This window comes from Lepidochelys kempii, chromosome 14 (genome assembly GCF_965140285.1).
Source record: "Lepidochelys kempii isolate rLepKem1 chromosome 14, rLepKem1.hap1, whole genome shotgun sequence".
Taxonomy (NCBI): domain Eukaryota; kingdom Metazoa; phylum Chordata; order Testudines; family Cheloniidae; genus Lepidochelys; species Lepidochelys kempii.
The window spans coordinates 8,313,834-8,340,658 of NC_136393.1; the positions used below are offsets into that span (position 1 = coordinate 8,313,834).

At 43.0% G+C, this 26,825-nt stretch overlaps 1 protein-coding gene across 1 annotated transcript in view; it reads left to right on the plus strand.

Moving 5' to 3' along the window:
• The window catches only part of PITPNC1 (phosphatidylinositol transfer protein cytoplasmic 1), a 200,999-nt gene that overhangs the window by 174,051 nt on the left and 123 nt on the right, over positions 1-26,825 (plus strand). The window contains exons 8-10 of the mRNA XM_078848644.1: positions 8,395-8,550; positions 10,325-10,388; positions 23,113-23,231. Of these exons, the coding sequence (XP_078704770.1) occupies positions 8,395-8,550; positions 10,325-10,388; positions 23,113-23,231 (339 nt within the window). The remainder of the gene's footprint in view (positions 1-8,394; positions 8,551-10,324; positions 10,389-23,112; positions 23,232-26,825) is intronic.

The following is a 26,825-nucleotide window of genomic DNA, read 5'->3' on the forward strand; positions in this document are numbered from 1 at the left end:
TTTGGACCAGAAGTATTACAGGAAATAAGATGTTATCCAGGTCAGAAAGACCCTACCTGAACATTTCATTTAAGAGCAATCAGCAATGGTCCACTTTTAGTTCAGTAAGAGCAGGAAGTTACTCACTGATGTCAAAGAAACATCCATGTTGCTAATAAGAATCATAGAATACCTAAATTGAAAAAATGTTTAATAAAAGAAAATTGATCAATGATCTAGGCATCCTGCAGCTGGAAAATAATATTTGACATAGTACAAAGTATATCGTTAAAAACATGAAATAGTAACTGAGAAATCTTCATTTGCTTTATCTTCCTCATGAACCAAAGTGATCATTGCGGCTTAAAACTATAGATTGCATGTATGGGACAACGTGACTCTCAGCAGTAGCTGATATTAGCAGTTATCATCAACTTATTTATAACATTACTCTTCTCCACTAACATAGAACTAGAGATCATTTGAAACCACATGAAAATTCCTTAAAGAAATAAAGGGCAAAAATTTCAAAAGTACATAAGCAATTTAGGCTCCTAAATCCCATTTTCAAAAATTACATAGGCACTTAGAAATCTAAGTCTCATTGAAAGTTCACAGGATTTAGGCTCGTAAGAGCCTATGCCACTTTTGAAAATGGGATTTAGGCTCCTAAGTCACACAGGTACTTTTGAATATTTTATCCAAAGTGTTTAACAATGTGTGTTGACACTGTGCATAAACAGTGTAAATTTGCTGAAAGATGTAGATTACGGATGGCAAAGGACAATCAAAGTGAATGAAGTCAGTGAATGGCAGGATAAGCTCCTATCAATCTAAATAACAGAGTCACCAAGTACCATCACTAGGGTGTCTATATTAGATGAGCCATTGTACTGTTATTACTAAATCTGCTTCTCAAGTAACCAATAGAGAGTCTGGTGTGACTAAGTGGTTGAAGAATGATTTTAGGCCAAGATCTTCAAAAATAACTAGTGATTTTGGGCACCTAACTTAAGACTCCTTGAAGGAGCCTGATTTCCACAGGGCAGGTGCTCCATATTTTCAAAATATCAGATCCCTTTAAGGTCTTCCAAGTTGGGCTCCCAAAAAACTCAGGCATGCAAAATCCCTAGTAACTTTTGAAAATCTTGATTTTAATAAATTATTATTTGCCATCTCATCTCCTACATCATCTTTGTATCTGTTATATCTTAGCATGCAAATATGTAATTATGTGTGAGAATGTGAATAATGCAAAACCATCTTTTCTACGTCTGCCATAATACCAAAAACATCCTATGAACCATAGCACAGTAACTAACCCAGTGCAACTAGAATTTTCATGTGAATTTTGCTTGACCTCTTTAGAAAAAAACAGTTACTCACCTTCTCGTAACTGTTGTTCTTCGAGATGTGTTGTTCATCTCCATTCCAATCAGGTGGGCACGCACTGCATGCATGACAACCGGAAGATTTTTCCTCTAATAGTATCCATAGGGTCAGCCTGGGCAACCCCTGGAGTTGCGCCTTCATGGCGCCCAGTATAGGGCCCTGCCGACCCAACCCCCCATCAGTTCCTTCTTGCCGGCTACTCCGACAGTGGGGTAGGAGGGTGGGTATTGGAATGGACATGAACAATATATCTCAAAGAATAACAGTTAAGAGAAAGTGAGTAACCGTTTTTTCTTCTTCGAGTGCTTGTTCATGTCAATTCCAGTCAGGTGACTCCGAAGCCCAAGTTCCAGGGTCGGAGTTGTCTACTGATTGGAGCACTGCTCTACCAAAGGCCACGTCGTCTCTGGCCTGCTGGGTAATTGCGTAGTGCGGAGTGAAAGTATGTATGGAGGACCACGTCACCACTCTGCATATTTCCTGGGTGGGAACCTGCACCAGGAATGCCATTGAAGAGGCCTGAGCCCTGGTAGAGTGCGCAGTAATTGGAGGAGCGGGCACCCCTGCCAGGCTGTAGCACTCATGGATGCAGGACATGATCCATGAAGAAATTCATTGAAAAGAGATGGGAAGACCTTTCATTCTGTCCGCCACTGCCATGAATAACTGGACAGACTTTCAGAATGGCTTCGTTCTCTCGATGTAAGAGGCCAGGGCTCTGCACACATCCAATGAGTGAAGCCTCTGCTCTCTGCCACTTGAGTGCAACTTAGGATAGGCTACTGGGAGGATGATGTCCTGATTAATGTGAAATTGGGAGACAACCTTCAGGAGGAAAGCTGGGTGTGGCTTGTGCTGCGCCCTGTCCTTATAGAACATGGTGTAAGGAGGCTCTGATGTTAATGCCTTGAGCTCAGACACCCTCCTGGCTGAGGTTATCGCTACCAGAAATGCCATCATGTATGAGAGATAGAGCAGGGAGCACGTCGCCAGTGGTTCAAAGGGCAGACCCATCAGTTTAGAAAGGACGAGGTTGAGGTCCCAAGCTGGGATCAGTTGCCTGACCTGTGGATATAGCCTGTTGAGACCTTTCAGAAAACGACTGACCATAGGGTTGGTGAAGACCGATCGGCTGGCTGTACCTGGATGGAAGGCTGAAATGGTGGCCAGGTGAACCCTTATTGACGACATGGACAGACCTTGCTGCTTGAGATGGAGGAGGTAGTCCAATATAAGCAGGATAGTGGCGAGAGTCAGAGATGAATGATGCTGTGCCGCCCAGATTGAAAATCTCTTCCACTTGGCAAGGTAGGTAGCCCTGGTCAGGGCCGGCTCCAGGCACCAGCTTTCCAAGCAGGTGCTTGGGGCGGCATTTAGAATGGGGCGGCAGTCCGTGTCCTGTGGTGGCAATTTGGCGGTAGCTCCACCGCTCTTCCCACCGCCGTGGCTTTTGGCGGCAGCTCTGCCACTGTTGCGGCGGCGGCAATTCGGCAGTGACTGCTTGGGGCAGCAAAATTCGTATAGCCGCCCCTGGCCTTGGTGGAGGGTTTCCTACCGTCCAGGTGGACTTGTCTAACCCAGTCCAAGCAGGCAAGCTCCATCGGGTTCAGCCATGGAGCTTCCACACCGTGAGGTGCAATGACTTGAGGTTTGGGTGCTGAAGGCATCCATGGTCCTGAGTTATTAAGTCCAGGAAGAGCGGCAAGGTGACTGGGGCTTCCATGGACATTTCCAGGAGTGATGTGTACCAGTATTGGCAGGGCCAGGCTGGAGCTACCAGTATCACCAAAGCCTGTTCCCTCCGTATTTTGAGGAGTACCTTGTGAACGAGCGGGGTGGGCAGGAACACATAAAGGCTGATATATAAAGGCCAACATCATCGCTAGTTTGCCCACAGAATGTACCAGGCCCGGAACCGGTGCTGGCGATCTCTCACCTAGGAGGTGAGCGTGGTGCTGTAAGCGCCAAAAGGTCCACTGCTGCCTCGGAGCCTCTCTGGTGTAGAGAGGAGCTGGAGGTCTTTGTGGCGGCGCGTCAGTGAGCAGTGCTGGTCCGGACTCAACTGGACCCATCTCGGGGCAGGAGTCAATGGAATCTCCACCGAATGGGTACCCGATAGGGGCTTGTTTGCCAACTGGTCTTTATACCTGGCCGGGGAGCGCCCTCTGTCAGCCTTTTTCCTTTTGTGGGGCACTGGGGAGCACCACCGGTGCCTCACCGATGTCTGGGGCCTGTGGGCGGAGCCATGGCAGTGCCAAGGGTCTCCAGCAGAGTCCTTCTTCGGCACCGGTTCGCACATGGACGGTGCTGGAGCACTGTGCACCAAGAATGCGGCGCTCGAAGTCGGATCTGCCACACCCGGCTCTGACTGAGGACGAAGTGCTGCCTCCATAAACAACACTCGGATGTGCTCCTCCATGTCTTTAAGAGTCCCGGGGCAAAAATTTCTACAGATTTTGCACTGATCTCTAAGACGCCCCTCGCTTAGACACTTCAAGCACGAAGTGTGCGGGTCATTTTTTGCATAAACCTGCCACAGTCCGAGCATGGTTTAAAGCCCAGAGACCAAGGCATAACCCAGTGCCGGGGAAAAACATCGGTGGGGGGACCCCCCCAAAGGAAAAAACTACTATACTAACACTAACTAACTATATACACAAACACTGCTAACACGTGCTTGCTGAGGCAAGAGCAACGGGGAGTTCCAGCTAGCCATCACAGGCAGTAAGAAGGAATTGAGTGGGGGTCGGGTCGACAGAGCCCTATGTTGGGCGCCATGAAGGCGTGACTCCAGGAGGCATCCAGGCTGACCCTACGGATACTGCTAGGGGAAAAATCTTCCAGCTGTCGTGCATGTGGTGTGCGCACACCTGTTTGGAATTGACATGAACAAGCACTCAAAGAAGAATATTTATTTACTGCATGCATATTGTATCAGAATATTTGAAATCATTCTACATTGTTGCTGTAAACTGTTTCTAAATTCAAGGATCCATCTATTAGAATTCCACATCCACATCTTACTTTTTTTATTGAACTGTGTGCTTCAGGCAATTATCAGTTATATAACAATTCTTTTCAAATATCTAGACCAAGCTGAGGACAAGCTTTATTGAATGAGAAGACGGGCAAACAATATGTGACAGTTATTCGTGATATGAAGTGGTATGTTACTCAGCTATGTGCTGGAGCTGATTTGTTTTTATGGTGCTCTAGGGTTGAAAGCAGAGAATACTGCAGTCACATTTAGAGAAGGATGTGAAAGTAATGATTTTCAGAAAGATGGCAAGAACATCTCTTCATTTGAGCCTGATTAACAAGAAAGGTTCATGGTAGAGCTTCAGTTTATGAATCAAATCACAAGCCAAGTCATTGGGGCTAACTATAAACATTAGAAAAAGAATAGCACCAAGTGAGAGAGAAGCTCACAGTGAGTGGCAGGAAATACAAACAGAGTAGTCTCACCAGTTTGCCACTTCCCTAGCTCATCCTCATTTAGCCTCTTATTCAGGAGATCACTGAAGCTTCTGCTTAAAGTGAAGTGCATATTTAAGTCAAGTATCAGAGGGGTAGCCGTGTTAGTCTGGATCTGTAAAAGCGGCAAAGAGTCCTGTGGCACCTTATAGACTAACAGACATAGGTCACAGAGGTCTGTGAAAGTGAGAGATCGTTGTCCAGGATGGGTTGTACAACCCACACTTTCACAGACCTTGGGAGGCAGGCCAGTCCTCGCCCACAGACAACCCGCCAACCTGAAGCATATTCTCACCAGCAACTACATACCGCACCATAGTAATTCTAACTCAGGAACCAATCCATGCAATAAACCTCGATGCCAACTCTGCCCACATATCTACACCAGCGACACCATCACGGGACCTAACCAGATCAGCCACACCATCACCGGTTCATTCACCTGCATGTCCACCAATCTAATATACACCATCATGTGCCAGCAATGCCCCTCTGCTATGTACATCGGCCAAACTCGACAGTCCATACGTAAAAGGATAAATGGACACAGATCAGATATTAGGAATGGCAATATACAAAAACCTGTAGGAGAACACTTCAACCTCCCTGGACACACAATAGCAGATTTAAAGGTAGCCATTCTGCAGCAAAAATACTTCAGGACCAGACTTCAAAGAGAAACTGCTGAGCTTCAGTTCATTTGCAAATTTGACCCCATCAGCTCAGGATTAAACAAAGACTATGACTGGCTCGCCAACTACAAAAGCAGTTTCTCCTCCCTTGGTGTTCACACCTCAACTGCTAGAAGAGGGCCTCATCCTCCCTGATTGAACTAACCTCGTTATCCCTAGCCTGATTCTTGCTTGCATATTTATATCTGCCTCTGGAAGTTTCCACTACATGCATCTGGGTATTCACCCACAAAAGCTTATGCTCCAACACGTCTGTTAGTCTATAAGGTGCCACAGGACTCTTTGCCACATATTTAAGTGTTTTTCTAAATAGTATGGACTTAAGCACAAGCTTTCCTGGATCAAGGCCTCAGGGAGTAGGGCACAGCTGAACTTGATTTTCAGTGTAGATTAAAGGAGTTGTATCGTAAATTCATTATTACTTCCCTGTCCTTGTTCATTTGAAAATGAACATTGAACTGTGAATCCTGTCCAAGATTGCCAAGGTGCAATTAGCAGGTATAGACATAAGGCCAGATACATAAAAATTAACAAACGAATGCAAATAAACAGCAACTAATCTCTAAGTGTTTCTTGTCTATCCTACCTAAACCAAGGGCATCTTTTTGTGTTGTTTAAAATAAACCCTGAAGACAAGTTGGCTGTCTTCTCATGACCACATCTCCAAAACATCCATATTTTTAAAATACAGTTTATTACATGGGCAATGAGTTTGGAGAACCTGGAAAGTGATTTCATTTTAAGAATCAATACTGGATGTAATGTCTTTGCTTTCAATAGCAATTGGTGTCTTGGCTTCACTGCCCCCTCAAACAATATATTTAGTATCATACTTCTTGACTTTCCTTGACGTACTGGAAAATCAAATAGCTGATGTTGAAATTACAGTCCCTTCAGGGTTTTGTCCATGTTACTGGAGGTTCCAACTTGGTAAAGTTTCATGCTCAACCAGTAATATACAAGTTAGTTTAGAATTTACAATGGCATTGTCAAGCCCTTCAAACAGATGATGTACACTTTACCATCTGCTGATTATACCCATAATGTGGTTCTCTCATAGGCTTGAAACTTGCTTCCTCAACCTCAGAAACAGAGTTCTTTATGATTTTCCAGTGCTCCCAGTTGGTTTGAACATTAGAACCCTGGTTCTTCACTGCCCTCATGACTTGTGTTGTCATTGACACCTCCACAGTGTGCATGTAATATGCTACCAAATTGGGATTGTAGCATTTTATGGCTTCTTTGCATTCACTTTGCACACTTATAAATGAATACACAAGGTCTAAGGCAGTAGATGATAAGGCCTTTGATAAATTCATAAAGGAGCACACAGGTGAGTAACTCTGCTTCCAACACATAGATAATGAAGCTTGGCAGTGTTGGGTTTTTTGGTTTTTTTCACCCTTGACTTGTTTCTGTTTATTTTCCATCCAAACGATGTGCAGAGTCCAGAATAAAATGCAGGCAGGATTTACGTATACAGTATCTTCAAACTGGAGGGTGTACTTCCCAAATCGAGGAGATCTACCCATGCAAACTGATTGAGCTAGCGTGCTAAAAATAGAGCATAGCCACAGTGATGTGAGTGGCAGAAGGCACTAGCCAACCGGAGTATGTGCCTAATGTCTCAGACAGGTACACATTTGGGACAGCTAGTCCCTCCTGCCACTTGCATTGTCACAACTACACATTTTATTTTTATATGCTGGCTCTAAAGTGCAGACACACAGCACAATGGAATCTCTGCTTTCCCTTCTCTAGTTTCTTTACACATGGTGTGTACAAGAGTTTTTGTAATTTAAAAAAAAACACATTGGATATTTCCCCCTGCCATTACATTTACTTTAAACTTCCAATAGTTAGTTGGTTTATAGCTAAGGATGAGATTCAACAGGCGTCATCCCATCTGGCTCCCTTGCTGCTCCAGGTTGAGCAACTCCCTACATTTTCACATTAGTGCATTACATTGAGCTAACTCCTGCAGTGGGTATGGAAGAAGAAGAGTGCAATCAGCCACAGATCTTCACACAAGTAGTGATGCATGCAAAGGGGCTTTCCAGCTGACACCCTTTGATGGCCCACAAGAGTCTGCTGGCAGATCTGCCATGTTGTGTGGGTGTGATATGCCAAAAGAGATATGGTTTTCAGGAATAGGGATGTGGCTGGACCACAGTCAGGTGTATATGTATGCCGCCAACTATAGAATACGCTAGCAGGTCTCACTGGAAATAGACCTGTTGCTCCTTGAGCAATAAACAGTGCCTCATAGTGCATTGTACTAAAATGACCTGTAGCATCATGCCCTGCTATGGCCCAATGTCTTTTGTGCCCAATGAGCTTCACAGCATCGCCAAGTATCTACTGCTGCCATCAATGCACTGGTTTTTGGGTAACAGACCAGGATTTGGCCTTACGTATCTTATTATATCCTGCCATTCATTTAAGCAAATTGTGTTATTTTTGGTCTACACTGGGGAGGGGAAGGGGGGGAATCGATCTAAGTTACGCAACTTCAGCTACGTGAATAACATAACTGAAGTCAACTTACTTAGATAGACTTACTGTGGTGACTTTGCCGCGGTGAGTCGACTGCTGCCGCTCCCCCATCGACTCTGCCTGCGCCTCTCGCAGCAGTGAAGTACAGGAGTCGACGGGAGAGCGCTCGGGGGTCGATTTATCACATCTAGACAAGACACGATAAATCGATCCCCGCTGGATCGATCGCTGCCCGCCGGTCTGGCGGGTAGTGTAGACATACCCTTAGTGTTTATTAGCCTTAAAACAGACACATTAACAAGCTAGCAAATGGGGACTTTTCAGCCAAGGTTTTTCAGTCGTGGTTCTCCTTGCTTTGCAGGATCCTAAACATTTCAAGTCAGAGAAGACGGGGAGAGGCCTATTAAAAGAAGGCTGGAGGGAGACACACCAGCCGATCATGTGCTCCTACAAACTGGTGACTGTGAAATTTGAAGTCTGGGGACTTCAAACTAGAGTAGAACAATTTGTACATAAGGTCAGTGAATGCCTATATGCTGTTATCTTGCACAGGAGTAGGGCTAGAGCACAAGTGGAACTAGAGCATTATCCTGACCTGCACATGAATAGGACTAGAGATGGGCTGAGCCAGGAAGTTCAGGTTTAGATCTGGTTCCAAACCTCCTTAACATTCAAGGGTGATTCGATCTGGGGTTTTCATGTGTCAATTAAAGAGAAGAGGCCCAGCTGCAAAATTAATCTCTGGATACAAACTTCCCCAAAGGCTCGAGTTACTCAGATCCAAGGCTTAGTTTTTCGCCCATCTCTGAGTACAGCCAGCAATAACGTTTCCAGTGCTGTGATCCTTATGTGGGCAGAATTAACAACATCCTTGCCCAAGAGACCTCCACTGCTGGTAAAATAATATTTGTGCCAATGACAACAGCTTTATTGTGACAATTGTGAGCTGTTAGATGAATACAATACAATGTTTCTAGACTGAAATATTTTTTCCCCTGTGATTTCATTACTTGAAGCTTTTAAAGTCTGTATTGCACTTTATCAGCAGTTCATTTAATTTTACCACAATTAAACAAACACTGTGGGTCTGACTCTGACCTCACTCACTCTGATTTTACACCATTGACATCAGTGTAGTTACTCCCAGTGTACTGAAAGTGAGAGCAGAATGTGAAGCCAAACAGTTACTTCAGTTTGATAGCTCTATTGGCTTTAATGGCTATCTATCTGGATGCAGTAAAAGCTTATTAATTCTCATTATGCTAATCTGCCAATCTCAAAATACTAAAAACAAAAACCGTGGCAGTCTCAACCCACTCCTTTGATTTAGAGTCTAATTCTAACCTCAGTCTCACTGATGTAAATCAAGAGTGTCTCCTCTGAAGTCACAAGAGCTACACCAGCAAGAAACCAGTGTAAATGAGATCAGAATTGGACCGTTAGCGTAATATTAAGCTATCACTGAACGAGAGTTTCTAGACAACTAAGTTGGACTTACTGCAATAGTTCTGATGCCTTTTGCACATTCATCTGATTTCCTGAAGTTTAGCATGCTTGGCTCTCAAGTGTATATTATTGTTCATTTTCACTGGATGTGTGGTTCCTTCTTCTAAAACCAGATATCTCAGGGCATGTACAGAGCTCCAAGATGATAAAGTCACAGTTGCAAACACTTCTCCTATTCTGCAAAGCCCTCAGAATTCAATCCCTTTTTTATTAAAAAATGCCTGAATTTTTCATAAAGGTTTTGACTCATGCTTTTTGGATAGGATTTTCTATATATTCTCCTGCCAAAGTTTTGTATATTATATTTTTCTTCAAAGATTTTTTTAAAATCTGTAATTAGAAATGAGTAACCTTCACAGAATAACAACATCCAGGTTATCCTACAGCTTTCACAAGTGGTGGGAAAGTTATCCATTCTACTTGTCCAAATATTAATTCATTAATGATACAATTATCAAATGGTCTTCTCCAAGTATTTTAATGTCCAGACATTGGTAGAATTTTGGAAGGTTATTGACCTCTTGTATGTGAAAAGAACTAACAGGTTCCATTTTAAGATAGAAGGGAAAGGAGTTCCAGTCTGCTTGCCCAAATATTAATATATTGGTTGTTCAGCTCCCAAATGTCCCCTTCTTGTGTATGTCACCATAGATCAGTGTAGAGTCTCAAAGTTCAGAGTGTTTATGTCCTTCCACCCTGTAGAGAGACCATGATGTTCCTATAGTTTATTTTCTATAATGTTTTACTACACAAGATACTTTTAACCTTTTTTTCTTATTTCACAGGTGGTCAGAGATATATTAATGATTGGACACCGACAGGCTTTTGCATGGGTTGATGAGTGGTATGGTAAGTCATCTTCACAAAATTAACTTACAAAATAGCCTTAGAAAGGACCTGATGGAAAACCCATTGAAATAAATGAAAGACTCCTATTGGCTTTAATGGACTTTAGATGAGGCCCAAAATACATAGGGCCTTATTTCACCCCTCACTCTACATGTAAGTTTATGCCACAATAGCCACTGGTGGGGAAGGTGCATCCAGAAGGTGGGACCAGGGTGTATGGTCCATGTATTTTAGAGCATATGCCCCAGATCCAGACACTCCACATCTTCAACAGTTTAGTGCTGCCCCTGTCAAGAATAATCTACATGAAAGACAGTGCATAGGTTTGAATACAAGCCAATATTAATGCTGCTTTCATAGCACTAATGTGCAGTCATCTCCAACCTCCAAGCTTTTGGCCCATGTTATTTCTAACACAATTTCAACTTTTCAGGACGGGTTTTAAACTGTTAATATAAAATGTAATAAAAACCAGAACTAAAAGTTCCTGTTTGAAAAACAAATAAATATAATAGCTCCAATTGAAAACCCACGTGCTCTGATTCAACAGTGGCTGCATACACAACTCCCACGGAATCCATGCTTCAGCTATAGGAATAGGCACTTTGAATTTTACAGAGTAATTTCAACATCAAAATAGTTTATGACATTTTATTGCACAATAAACACACAGGTATTGTGCCATATACATACTATTTCAATAAAGGGTATGCATTATCCCAGATATTATAGATCAATTTCTAAAACATTCCTGTAATATAGAATTGCAATTTAGAAATGTATTTAAAAGAGACAAAGATAGATAGAACCACCTTGAGGTTCAAGGGAATACTGCCTTAAACTTTTCATGAACAATCTTTAGCGATTCTAAGGCCTGGTCCACACTGAAAAGCACAGCTACGTCAGTCAGGCATGTGAAAAAACCCACACCCCGATCAGCACAGATGTGCCCCGTTGTAGACGCAGCTATGTCAATGGAAAAGGACCTCTGTCAACATAGCTAAGACCTGGGCTTGGTCTACACTACATACTTACTTCAATGTAAGTGTGTCGCTCAGGGGTGTTGAAAAAATTATAGTGACCTTAACCCCCCACGTAGACAGCACTATGTCAGCAAGAGAGCTTCTCCTGCCAACGTACCTACGACCACTCATAGAAGTGGAGTTATTAAGCCAACAGGAGAGCTCTCTCCCGTTAGCTGAGAGCATCTGTATCAGACGTGCTACAGTGACACTGGTGCAGCTGTGCCAATGAAAGTTTGTAGTGTAGACCTGCCTCTGGTCTACACTAGAAAATTAAGTTAGCATAATTACTTTCCTCAGGAGTGTGAAAAATTCACACCTCTGAGCAGTGCAATTAAGCCGACCTAACCCCCAGTGTAGACAGCACTAGGTTGATGGAAGAATTCAACCTAGCTACAGCCTCTTGGGGAGGTGGATTATTTACACCGATGGGAGTACCCTTCCCGTCAGCATAGCTGGTGTCTACATTGAAGCACTACAGCTGTGTAGCTGCAGCAATTCAGCTGTGGTACTGTAGCATTTCAAGTGTAAACAAGCCCTAACTTCATTTGGGGAGGTGGTGTTCCTAACTTTCTGTCAGCGCAGGCTGCATGTAAACCATGGGGCTATGCAGGCATAGCTATGCCAGTATAATCTCAATAGTGTAGACATGATGTTTATCTCTCTTCAGCGCTCAGAAATATTCTGTTACCTAGAAGTCCAAACAAAAATCTTCAGTTTGTGTGAAGTGGGATAGCTATTTTGACTTCAGAGAAAGTATACCAATTTACACCAGATAAAGATCTGGCCATAATCTGGGCTACTGATTATTAGAAATTAGAGAAGAATTTCCTTTTAAAATCACAATTTATTTTATTGTACAGATTTGATAAAGCACGAGGAAATATGTGCTGTGGTATAGAGGCCATAAAAATACTGGCAGACTGGAAATGGATCTTTTATTTTTTCCTTTGTGTTTTTTAATTTAGGGACACTCATAAACTAGTAAGAGGATTCTGCATCTTTAATTCAAATGAGAACAAGCTTTATTTCTTCATATGGTATATGTCCCACACCTCCACAAATCCTTATGCCATCATCAGTGTCCATAAGTTTTGTAAAAGACACAGTGTCTGTGTTCAGACAGTGTCCCCTAGCTACAAATGAAAATAACCCAATATTAGTTTAGCTTATCTCTAACTTTCAAGTTTCTTTTCTAATGAAATTCATACTCCTTCATTTCCTTAAGCTATGTTTTATAGTGATCCCATGTGATGCTTTTATCCTATCTCCTGTTTTATCTTGTTTCCTGTTTAGATAGATAGATATAGATAGATAGTGTTGATTGCTAGTAACAAGCAACTTAATGCATATTTTGTTGTTCCTTCGGTAGCTTGGACTCTTGCTTAAAATGTGTAGCGCTGTTTATGCAGTAGGCCCTAATCACAAATACTTGATTTACACAAGCAGATCAGGGAAGACACTGCTGAAACACTTGTGTTGTATTTTTATATGTTTGGCTCAATGTAGACAATTAAACAAAAATTACATCATTATTTTCAGTTCCTTGCTTTTCATTTTTGTTCATACACTATGAGGGCATTTCTATGGAAATTTTTTGTGCAATCAGACAGGGTTGCTCAAGAAGAATATCCAAGATGCATGACCACATAGTTATATCTGTCAGTGTTTTGGATGGTGATGATCTTCAGCACAAATTGCAAATAGAGACTGAGGAGTTCCTCTGCTCTCACATAAGAGAATGTGAATGGATTCATTTATATGGGAATCAGCTTCAGAGAAACACTTTAGCCAGTGTGTAATGCACCGTTTCTGGGTGATTTACTTTATGCCAGGAGAACTACTTCAGAAGAGTCCACCTATGCTTTGGATAGTCCTTGTTTCCACATTATGTGTTGTTAGCTCCACTGTACAGTCTTACACCAGCGCAAAAGGGGCATAGTCTGACTGTTCAGTTGCCAAGGAGAAGAATATAAATTTTTACATCAAAAAGATATCTCTAGTGAGGCAGAAGATTGCAAAATATGATCAGTGTCTTGATCTTCAAAAAATGACAACAGTGTGAAATGGGCTTTGGTAGACTATCAATCTGAAGTACTGTACAAGGGAATCAATAGAACCTATTCATGAAAAGGAGTAAGATTTCCCTCCCTGAAGCCACAGAACATGCCTGCTTGAGAAATAAGATTTACTTGACAGATATGAGTCTATGCATTGGAGGATGAGTCCAGAAGAGTACATGCTAATGAAGATCTTATCCCTGCAATGCTTCAAGGTCATAGTTTGCCTGGGTTACCGGCTGCTGTAGGTGTTGAGGTCCTTCACTTTTAGATCTTCCCTAATCATCTTTGGCCAGGGAGGCCTGTGTCCCTTTCCTCTACTCCCACCCTCCACAGCACATGTGCCCACAGGGTCCCCACTGCACAACAAGAAATCCAAGCTAACAAATACCAGTTAAATGTAAATTACACAAGAGAGTCCTGTTTAGCTGAAAAGTAGAGGAGTGAAAAACTGGTAAAACCATAATTTTAAAAAGTTGGACCAAATTAATCCTTGGTGTAAATTTGCTGGATTCAGCTGTGTCACACTACGGATTAATTTAGCTAATTACATTTACAAAGCAGAATAAAATGAACAAAATCAAATTTTCTAGTATGAATTCACAATGGGACACAGAATTTGCTTCTTATTACTTTTGTTCCAAATGAGGATTCAGAGCTAACTAAAATCTCGAGTCTTGCCATCCTCTGAATTTTCATGCCTGCACCTTTACGTTTCTTTTCAGATCTCATTTTATAGTTTTCTGGCAAAGCGTGTATGGAAATAAAGAACCATGCATCTCAATGAAAAGTGCTGGCTAAATCCATATTTATAACTATGATGGTATTCTATAGCACTGAGTCTAAATTTTCAAGTTAATTGTTTTTCAGTCAATAAATTCACGTTCTTGTACATTGTTAAGAAGAGAGAACGGACTCAAAATTAATCAACCATTGCAGCTGTGCTGAAAACAAGACAATGTACCAATTTGCTTATTGTACTGTAGATCTGACAATAACATACACATCTGCTTTTTCTCATTTCTTACCTATACTGTGGTGCTCTGATGCTTACTCTTTATCTCCCACTATGTCAATGGGAAGTACTAGTATGCATCCATCAGAACAAAGACCTTTTATATATACTAGTTCTTTTTGCCTTGCCGAGAACATACCTATGCTACTTGTTTCTGAAGAGGAGAAGAACAGCTTAGAACATAGGTGGGCAAACTGCGGCCCACGGGCAGGGCCGGCTCTACAGTTTTTGCCACCCCAAGCAGTGAAAAAAGCTGCCATCATGGACGGCAAAAGGGAGGAGCTGCCGCCGAATTGCCCCCGCTGCGGAAACTCTGCCGCCCCTTTCTAACTGGCTCCCCAAGCTCCTGCTTGGAACACTGGTGCCTGGAGCCGGCCCTGCCCACGGGATCATCCTGCTCAGCCCTTAAGTTCCCGGCCAGGGTGGCTAGCTCCTGGCCCCTCCCTTGCTGTCCCGCTCCCCTGCAGCCTCAGCTCACCATGCCACCCGCGCTCTGGGCGGCGGGGCTGCGAGCTCCTGCCAGGTAGCGTGGTGGCGGGGCTGGCTCCGGCCGGGCGGCGGGGCTGCCAGTCCTGCTGCTCTGAGCAGCATGGTAAGGGGGTGGGGACTGGGGGGTTTGAATAAGTTGGCAGGGGGTCCCAGGGGGCAGTCAGGGGACAGGGAGCAGGGGGCAGTTGGATGGGGTGAAGGTTCGGGGGGGGTCAGGGGATGGGGAATGGGGGGAGTTGGATAGGCATGGGAGTCCCGGGGGGCCTGTCAGGGGGCAGGGATGTGGATAGGGGTCAGGGCAGTCAGAGGACGGGAGCAGAGGGGTTTGGATAGCAGGTGGGGTCCCGGGAGGGTGGTTAGGGGCGGGGGGTCCCGGGAGGGGGCGGTCAGGGGCAAGGAGCAGGGGTGTTGGATGGGTCAGGGGTTCTGAGGGGGGCAGTCAGGGGGCAGGAAGTGGGAGGGGATGGATAGGGGGCAGGGACCAGGCTGTTTGGGGGGGGCACAGCCTTCCCTACCCAGCCCTCCATACAGTTTCAGAACCCCAATGTGGCCCTCAGGCCAAAAAGTTTGCCCACCCCGACTTAGAAAGTGAGATATTTTCCACTGGGTTCACTTTAGGTGTTTTCCAAATTCTAGTCTTTCATTTATTTCTTTGAACTAGTCCATTTGTGTTCATGTTTCTTATAAGATTTAACAATTTCCATAACACTGGAGTTCAATTTGCCTTTCATAAGCCCTAATTGATCTTTCTGCATGACTTGATGCACTAACCAAAGAAGGAGCAGAAGAAAACTTGAAGCAATAGAGTTTGAATAAAAATAGAGCAGACTGAATTCACACAAAGGTCAGGCCTAACAAATTGGATGGTATTCACTGAAGAGTGACACAAAGAAATATCAGTGGGAGGCTGTGATTTACTTGGACATCAAGAAAATGCTTGATAAAATACCACACACAAGAGTAATATATGAAGTCAAATGTATGCAATAAGCAGGGAGATATCTGAGTCACAATATCTTGGGGGCCTAATAAAGAGGACAAGAGAAGACAATTCAGGAGGGAGAGGAAGGAGACAAGCAGATTGCCACGAAGATCATAATTAAGATAAATTGTGCTCACTTATATATTAGAGACACAAAAGAAGAAAGCACCCCAAAATAAAGGAGGGAATCAGTAAATACAACAGAAGAGAGCAACAAGTTTCAGAAGGACTTGGATAATACCGCTTAGGGTTTATAATCTTCAAGGCAAACATTAATCCTCCTAACGGACTATGAAATAAGTACTATTATCTGCATTTTGCAGATCAGACAACAAAGAGAGAGAGGTTAAGTGAGCTGACCACAGGGAGAGTCAGCGTCTGAGCCAGAATTAGCACCCATCATTTCCAGGTGCTACAGGGATACTGAGGTGATGGGCCATTAAAATGCAGTGATAGCTAGCCAGATCCTGACTCATCATTCTTTGTACAGAACACACCTGTCTCTGGAATATAGAATCAAAGAATATCAGGGTTGGAAGGGACCTCAGGAGATCATCTAGTCCAACTCCCTGCTCAAAGCAGGACCAATTCCCAACTAAATCATCCCCAACTTTCTCAAGCCTGACCTTAAAAACCTCAAAGGAAGGAGATTCCACCACCTCCCTAGGTAACGCATTTCAGTGCTTCATCACTCTCCTAGTGAAAAAGATTTTCCTAATATCCAACCTAAACCTCCCCTAGTGCAACTTGAGACCATTACTCCTTGTTCTGTCATCTGCCACCACCAAGAACAGTCTAGCTCCATCCTCTTTGGAACCCTCTTTCCGGTAGTTGAAAGCAACTATCAAATCCCCCCCTCATTCTTCTCTTCGGCAGACTAAACAATCCCAGTTCCCTCAGCCTCTTCTCAGTCATGTGTTCCAGTCCCCTAATCATTTTTGTTGCCCTCTGCTGGACACTTTCCAATTTTTCCACACCCTTCTTGTAGTGTGGGGCCCAAAACTGGACACAGTACTCCAGATGAGGCCTCACCAATGTCGATAAGAGGGGAATGATCACATCCCTCGATCTGCTGGCAATGCTCCTACTTATACATCCCAAAATGCCATTGGCCTTCTTGGCAACAAGGGCACACTGTTGACTCATATCCAGCTTCTCATCCACAGTAACCCCTAGGTCCTTTTCTGCAGAGCTGCTGCCTAGCCATTTGAGCTCTAGTCTGTAGCAATGCATGGGATTCTTCTCTCCTAAGTGCAGGATTCTGCACTTGTCCTTGTTGAAACTCATCAGATTTCTTTTGGTCCAATCCTCTAATTTGTCTAGGTCCCTCTGTATCCTATCCCTACCCTCCAGCGTATCTACCACTCCTCCCAGTTTAGTGTCATCTGCAAACTTGCTGAGGGTACACTCAATGCCATCCTCCAGGTCATTAATGAAGATATTGAACAAAACCGGCCCCAGGACCGACCCTTGGGGCACTCTGCTTGATACCAGCTGCCAACTAGACATGGAGCCATTGATCACTACTCATCGAGCCCGACATCTAGCCAGCTTTCTATCCACCTTATAGTCCATTCATCCAGCCCATACTTCTTTAACTCGCTGGCAAGAATACTGTGGGAGACCGTATCAAAAGCTTTGCTAAAGTCAAGGAATAACACATCCACTGCTTTCTCCTCATCCACAGAGCCAGTTATCTCATCACAGAAGTCAATTAAATTAGTCAGGCATGACTTGCCCTTGGTGAATCCATGCTGACTGTTCCTGATCACTTTCCTCTCCTCTAAGTGCTTCAGAATTGATTCCTTGAGGACCTGCTCCATGATTTTTCCAGGAACTGAGGTTTTCATAGATATTAAGGTCAGAAGGGACCATTATGATCATCTAGTCCGACCTGCACAACGCAGGCCACAAAATCTCACACCCCCCGGCCCCACTCCTGAAAAAAACCTCTCACCTATGTCTGAGCTATTGAAGTCCTCAAACGGTGGTTTAAAGACTTCAAGGAGCAGAGAATCCTCCAGCAAGTGACCCGTGCCCCATGCTACAGAGGAAGGCGAAAAACCTCCAGGGCCTCTTCCAATCTGCCCTGGAGGAAAATTCCTTCCCGACCCCAAATATGGCGATCAGCTAAACCCTGAGCATATGGGCAAGATTCACCAGCCAGATACCCAGGAAAGAATTTTCAGTAGTAACTCAGATCCCACCCCATCTAACATCCCATCACAGGCCACTGGGCCTATTTACCATGAATATTTAAAGATCAATTAATCACCAAAATCATGTTATCCCATCATACCATCTCCTCCATAAACTTATCGAGTCTAATCTTAAAGCCAGATAGGTCTTTTGCCCCCACTGCTTCCCTTGGAAGGCTATTCCAAAACTTCACTCCTCTGATGGTTAGAAACCTTTGTCAAATTTCAAGTCTAAACTTCCCAATGACCAGTTTATATCCATTTGTTCTTGTGTCCACACTGGTACTGAGTTTAAATAATTCCTCTCCCTCTCTTGTATTTATCCCTTTGATATATTTATAGAGAGCAATCATATCTCCCCTCAACCTTCTTTTAGTTAGGCTAAACAAGCCAAGCTCCTTGGTGAGGTGAGGCTGACTGGCCCGTAGTTCCCCAGATCCTCCTTCTTCCCTTTTTTAAAGATGGACACTACATTAGCCTTTTTCCAGTCGTCCAGGACCTCCCCCAATCGCCATGAGTTTTCAAAGATAATGGCCAATGGCTCTGCAATCACACCTGCCAACTCCTTCAGCACTCTCGGATGCAGCGCATCCGGCCCCATGGACTTGTGCTCGTCCAGCTTTTCTAAATAGTCCCAAACCACTTCTTTCTCCACACAGGGCTGGTCACCTCCTCGCCATGCTGTGCTGCCCAGTGCAGTAGTCTGGGAGCTGACCTTGTTCGTGAAGACAGAGGCAAAAAAAGCATTGAGTACATTAGCTTTTTCCACATCCTCTGTCACTAGGTTGCCTCCCTCCTTCAGTGAGGGGCCCACACTTTCCTTGACTTTCTTCTTGTTGCTAACATACCTGAAGGAACCCTCCTTGTTACTCTTAACATCTCTTGCTAGCTGCAACTCCAGGTGTGATTTGGCCTTCCTGATTTCACTCCTGCATGCCTGAGCAATATTTTTATACTCCTCCCTGGTCATTTGTCCAATCTTCCACTTCTCGTAAGCTTCTTTTTTGTGTTTAAGATCAGCAAGAATTTCACTGTTAAGCCAAGCTGGTCGCCTGCCTTATTTACTATTCTTTTTACAAATCAGGATGGTTTGTTCCTGTTCTCAATAAAGATTCTTTAAAATACAGCCAGCTCTCCTGGACTCCTTTCCCCCTCATGTTATTCTCCCAGGGGATCCTGCCCATCAGTTCCCTGAGGGAGTCAAAGTCTGCTTTTCTGAAGTCCAGGGTCCATATTCTGCTCCTCTCCTTTCTTCCTTGTGTCAGGATCCTGAACTTGACCATCTCATGGTCACTGCCTCCCAGGTTCCCATCCACTTTTGCTTCCCCTACTAATTCTTCCTGGTTTGTGAGCAGTAGGTCAAGAAGCTCTGCCCCTAGTTGGTTCCTCCAGCACTCGCACCAGGAAATTGTCCCCTACACTTTCCAAAAACTTCTTGGATTGTCTGTGCACCGCTGTATTGCTCTTCCAGCAGATATCAGGGTGATTGAAGTCTCCCATGAGAACCAGGGCCTGTGATCTAGTAACTTCACGCTGGAAGAAAGCCTGTCCACCTCATCCCCCTGGTCCGGTGGTCTAGAGCAGACTCCCACCACAACATCACCCTTGTTGCTCACACTTCTAAACTTAATCCAGAGACTCTCAGGTTTTTCTGCAGTTTCATACCGGACACTCTTAACTGTCAAATTAAATCTGCAGCTTGTGGATTCATTTTTAACTCTCTTCATTGTTCCTGAATCACATGTGGATTATTAGTTACTAGGTAAACCCAATTCCCATTGGCAAAACTATAGTTATCTAATGCATGGGATGGTGTACTTTTTCAGCTCACTGCACTCAGATTCCATCTCCTGTCTAATCTCAGCTACTGCTGAGATGTGGAAGATGGAGCTACACCATATGATGAAAGGAAACATCTAGCTTTAAACTCTTATTCCGGTACTTTTACCTTTGCAGATCTACATATCTCCATCCCCTCCCCCTGTCACCCCACATATATGGGATCAGTCCAGTAATTTTTTTGAATGACTTCTCTAGCCCTGATACAGCAAAACAAATAAATGCTTAGCTTTACACATATGAGTAATCCCATTGACTTCAGTGGGATTACTCATATGCTTAAGGGCTTTTCAGGATCATAGAAGGTTAAGGTTGGAAGGGAACTCAGGAGGTCATCTAGTCTAACCCCCTGCTTGAAGCAGGACCAATCCCCAATTTTTGCCCCAGATCCCTAAATGGCTCCCTCAAGGATTGAACTCACAACCCTGGGTTTAGCAGGCCAATGCTCAAACCACGGAGCTATCCCTCCCCCAAGATCAGGGCTGGTATGCACAGGATCAAATCCATATAGTGATTAGGTCCCTACTAAGGCCATCCCATCTGTTTCTGTGCTCTCTGAAATTTATCAAGAAAGAAAGAAAGAAAGAAAGAATCTGGTTAGCGTTGTTTTAACTACAGCATGCCATTCTAGCACAAGCTCAAAGACTGGTGCACGACAGAAAACAATCTTGCAGTTTTTACACAGCCAGAACTTTCCTGGGCCAGGTCCTCAAGTTGGAGTAAATCAGCATAAGTCCATTAATTTTAATGGCAAAACATCAGTATACACCCACTGAGGATGTGGGCTTTTTGACTTCAAAAGGAGCTTTAAGCCTAAATTAGGACCCCAGAATCAGGCTTAGTACAGGATCCGTATCAGAAACCATACTTGAAGAACAGAAGTTACAAGTGGAAAATTTGTATTTATGTTGGTTCAGCTGCACCCACAGTTGTGGGTGAATGGGGGTGAGATTGTCGCTGAGAGTTTCTATCAATAGGAATCGAAACACACCAGCTTACGTGCCCTTGTTCAGGTAAATGTGTAAGTGTGTGCATTAAGTATGTGACTAATCCCTTCCTGTTCAGCAAAGCATTTAGGCACATACTCAAAAGTTTAAAAAGAAAAACCAAGGGGAAAAAATGTAACCACATATTTCCGTACTCTACCCCCAAAACCACCCTGTCAAAAAAAGACTGTTTGCACAAATAAGCGAATTATTAATGTACATGGTTATCATTTAGGTTTTCACTTTTGGTACCAGTTTTTATGATACCATGTGGGTATGTTTTTAAAGGGACTCTGTCAGGCAGGTTAGGCCCAAAATCTAGGATATTAGTAGGAAAGTTTTATTTTAAAAAAATTAAATAAGCCTGGAGGAGAATTTAAATATTCCCCTGCACTATTTGCAATCCAAGTATTGCAGAATTGCACTAAAGCATGAGAATCGGAAAGTGAAATTGACTGGACAGTGACTGGTTCACTGACCAAACTGAGTGAAATGCACAAGTAAACAATCATATAATATGGTAAAAAGTACATTTAAATTTTTAAAGTTCTTTCACTATTACTAGTAACATAAGGAAGGAAAAGTTTTTCAAAAATATAAATTTTAAACTGACAGTGTCCCTTCAATGCGCGTGTTAATTTTAAAGCTAAAACCTTTGGGCTACATCCTAAAATGGTATAAATTAGTTCAAAAGAGACAAATGAGTTTGGTGGAGCTACACCAATTTATACCAGCTGAGGATTTGGCCCACTGTTTATAAGACTCAACGACTAAAAAGGAAAATAGCAGATTTTACCGACTCTAGTATTAATGTGTGTTATCACTGATTTTACTGAAATGTATTTAGCTTTATCATGAATTAAAACTAATTTCTTCACTGTATTGTTAACTCAAAACTTTACTAATAAAGAGCATATCCTTTGCTTGGCAAAAATGCTTTTTAGCATGCTATTTACATTGTTTATTAATTTCTTTTTCATTTCTGGTAATAGGAAAAAGAGTAGGTTAAATGAATGGGTCATTTAATGTTATTCCATATGTTTCATTTTGATCAGTGCTAAGCAGTCCTTCATTCTCACTGAGAAAGGATCCACTAGTAATAAAGTATTGTACTCTATCGCTGATATAACAGCATAAGTGATGCATCTCCTTAAAAGCATGCTCTTGTTAAATGAAGGAAGAGTCTCTCGTACAATATAACAAATGGCAAGTCATAAATCCAAATGACACACAAAACACTTGAGAAAAATTTGAGCAGCAAGAGCCCAAACCCAATTTCTACTCAAGTTAATTACTGACCGGGTGGTAAATTGCTACATTCTCTGTAACTCCTGTCTAAACTTCAGTGATCATCTCTTTATTGGAAATGGTACATATGGAAATATGAAAGTATAGTGCTCTAATAAAGTAGAATTTAAATCATACAAGTTGGGCAGAAAACGTTTAACAGACTTTCCATGTATTGCAATTCCATCCCATACCATTTTATTTCATAGCTATATACTAACAATGTCAAACATACCCACACAATTATATCTTTTCCTGATGTTCAGGACTAGCCTGAATTGTCAGACTTATATAATCTTTCCAAGGGTCTGAGGCTACAAAATTATTACTGGTATTGACTGGTAAACCGTTCAGCATGGTGATTGTATGCTAGCTTCTGAAACTGCAGCTGTATGCTTCAGCAATGAAGGTTTCTTTTTATTTTGAAACATACCATGCAATATTAAAGATAATGCTATAGAATTATCTTAGAAAGTTCCTAGAAAGGTAAGTAAATCCTTATATTTCTTAATACCTGTCAGTTAGTTTGGAGGATCCTCTAAAGTCATTTTAGAAGATCTTTCCTGTAGAAAAGCCTGCACTCCAACACTTTTTGCCTAGCTCACTTCACATAGATACTCCTAAACATTTTCCACTCCTCCCTGTTCTATGACTCCCTTCCTACATCTTCCTTGGCTGGTTTAACTACCTTTATGAGTCACCTTTCATAAAGGTAGTTGGCTCCCTGCTTTTTTTTTTTAACCTTCTTTGGTTTCTGCTGAAAGACGATCTATCCCTCGCACCTTCCTTTTTATTAAAGTTTGCAGTGAATTAATGGAAAATGCCAACATTTTGAACTTTTTGCAGATATGACTATGGATGATGTTCGAGAATTCGAGAAAAATATGCATGAAAAAACCAACATTAAAGTTTGCAATCAACATTCATCTACTGTGGATGAAATAGAGAGCCATGCAAAATCAAGTGTATGTAGTTTTTTAAAACATATTGCCCACCCTCGCCTAACTCACAACTCAAAGAAGAATGGCCCTTTTTAAGCATGATCCTGCTGCTCCTGAAGTTAACGGGAGGTTTGACATTCAGTGGAATCAGAATCACTCCCAGTAAAGTGTAATCCTGCATTTTTTGCATCCCAAACTCCCACTGAGCTAGTAGAGGATAGGGTCAGGTTCATAACTCCCCGTCTTCCAGGAGAACAAAATCCTCAAACTTCTGTTGGGTACACAAAGAGGAATTTTAGTAGAAGCAAGATCAAGCAATGTCAGGTTTGGCATCCAGTTATTCTGATTGTTTCAAAGCCATGTCAGTGTTCAAGTGTCATTTGTCAAACAGCCAGGAACCTGGGGAGTGGAAAAGTTCTGTGGGGCTGCTGAAATTGTACCACTGAGAAAAAGGCTAACTGGGTTTTTCACTTGTCTTCAAGATCATTTGCAGTGTTGCCCTTGATAAGCTACAAACTAGGAGCCTGAAAGGAGATACAGTGACATTTCAGTTTTAAAATGTTGGTATGTCTGGCATCTCTAGTCAGGCCAAAATCCCATGGGAGTGAATGACGGCTTTGCCCAAATAACGATGTCGGGGCTAGTCCTTAAGGGCTATATCCTGAAGTCCTAACTCAGTCATTATTCAATCAAAGCTTCCAATGACTTCAGAAGGACTTTCTCTCAGTAAACAGTGAGGGCCTGATTCTTACACCAAATTTGCGCAGGTGCAACTCTAGATTTAAGCTGGTGAATTCCCATTGACTTTTTCAGAGTTATTCCTGATGCCTACACCAGTAAGCGAGATTAGAATCAGGCTCAGACTAAAGACCTCAGGATTTGGCCCTATGGGCTTTTGGTAAAAAGCCTGTGGTCCTTATTCAGCCCTTACTTAGGCAAAACTGCCACTATCATCAGGGCAGGATTTGGCCTTTATTAATAAAAAGAAAATGACAGAATGGAGTCACGTATTTCTGAGTCCTTTGCAGTTCTGGGTCAGGATTAGTTTTACTTGAGTGCACATCAGCATGGGGTAGGGCAACCAGATGTCCTGATTTTATAGGGACAGTACCAATATTCAGGGCTTTGTCTTATATAGGTGCCTATTACCCCCACTCCCGCCCCAATTTTTCACACTTGCTATCTGGTCACCCTAGCATGGGCATGAATTTGAAGCAAGCATAGACTAAAAACCAAATATTAAGTTCAGGCAGGGTGAGTGCTCCCCTTCTGCTTCTGAAATTGCCAATATTGGGAGGGGCGCATGGTAGGACTTTCATTGGTCTGCCTTCCACTCTGATGGCATGTTATTGAGGAATCTTCTTCTCTATATCTCTCCCCATACAGAAGCCATATTTTATTTTATTTTTCATTATTAAAGGCCTGATCCAAAGCACACTGAAGTCAATGAAAGGACACCTATTAACTTCAGTGGGCTTTGGATCAGGCCCTAAGCGCAGAAACACTACTTGCAATGTAACATAAGTTAAGCAAAATGTAAATCAGCAAAACAGGGCCAAATTCATCCCTGGTGTAAATGGGTGGGCTCCCTTGAGCTCATCCGCTTACCTCACCCACTTACCTCAGGGGTGAATATGGCTAAAATATCCTCCACTCCCAGTAATAGGAGCTGCCTGTAGACTGAAAAAGCCCCTGGACCAGTAAAGTCGGTTCAGAGGGGAGCAGGCAAATTCGCACTGAATGGGGACTTTGATTATCTTATAGATTCTACAGTACAGCATAAAGCCTGTTTCACACAACAGCATCAGGGAACATTCTACAGTCAAGGCTACATACACACAACTATGTTACCTTGAAATAAGGGGGTCACAGTGTATAGCTCGTATGTGGTTTTTTTCATTTTAACCAGATGGCATCCAACCATAAGGAGAAAATGAAGTAGCGTAGCTTATATCCCCTCCACTGCAGAAATACAATAAACTTTATTACAACATCCCTGGGTATACCAGAGCGTGTATTTAGCCCCATAGCTCCATCCTCACATGGCTATGAGGACAGTTGTCCTCTCTCCTCCTCCACAGTGTGGGTTTTGAGTATCACATGGCATGTCGTGAATGTGCGGTTGAGCGTATGTCTGCACAGCAGCTGGGAGGTATAGTTCCCAGCTTGGGTAGCTGTACAGGCGCTAGCTCTGCTTGAGCTAGGACGCTAAAGAAAAGTGTGGCCACAACGGCATGGGCAGTGGCTTTGGCCAGCTGCCTGAATACACACCCTGTGCGGTCAGGCGGGATCGTGTTATGCACCTAGCCCAAGCCACCGCCCGCGCTGTCACAGCCACCAACTTGCTGTTTTTAGCGCAAGAGCTCAGGCAAAGCTAGCACATGTACTTCTACGTGAGCTAAGAATTACACCGCGCAGCTGCTGTGTGGGCATACCCTTCGCGTGGAGCAGCATAGGAGGCCAGTAACAGTCAGATAGACATAAATCTTAGCAATGCAAACAAACCCCTCTCCTGAGCTTTCTTTAAATATGCATCCCATGGATCTATCATCACTTATAATATAACCTCCTGCAGAATGTTTATAAGGAAGTTTTACAGTACTTGAAAAATATTTCTTACTGACTACATATGTTATAGTGCTGGGGACTGGAGCTGTGCCAAACTCCGCCAGTTTACAGTTTACAGGAGCTCTGTGTGAGCCTGTTTTCTGTGCTGGTTCTGGTGGGTTTACATCCACTGAGTTTCTTGCTGAGATTCCTTCAAATGAACTCAAAAAAACTCAAAGTGAAACTCATCTGAATTTTGCTTTGAGTTGTAGCAATAAACCCCTGTATGACACTCCAAATGCAATGCAAGGTTTGAAAAAAGATTTGCTTAACTTTTGCTGAACCTGTCCTGAATTCTGAGTTTGTACAGAAAAATTAGATGGGTTACACCTGGCTTAGGAGTTTATTAGAAAATGTTTGTATTGCTGTTTGGAACACGTTATTCTGGGCTTACTCTGCCCTCTTGTGGATTTGTACAGTAGTGTCTATGTGACCGATACATTTGCTCACCTCCACATGAGAAGGCTTTCTCTAGTAACAGGGAAGCATTCTTTGGGCCTGATTCTTCATTGCGTTGCACCTTGTGCAATCATTTACACTTGTGCAAAGGAGGTGTGTAATGCTACCAATTCTGATCTCATAATTCCACAGGTGTAAACAACTTCACGGAATTCAAAGCAGTGGAGAATGAGGCCTTTTGTGTGGGGAAGACCCTTCTCCACAAGCCCACATTTTCAAAAGTGGCCCTTCATTCTGGGTGCTTTCATTTTTGGATACCCAATTTGAGACACCTAGCTCCTGTTGAAAGACATGAAGCACTCTCTTCTGCCTGGGAACTCAATATGCTCTGCGTGCTCAGCACCTCTAAAAATCAGGCCTAATGGTGTGTCAAGCCAGGCACCTAAAATCAGTGACCTCTTATGAAAACTTTGGCCAGAGCTCCTATTAACTCTAGTAGAATTCCAATACATGAATCCCCACCCTGGGGTGAGAATACACCCTTCGGTTTAGATTTTGATGGCAATCACTGCAATGGAGCTATTGAAATCATCTTTGAAGTGGTTCTAACTT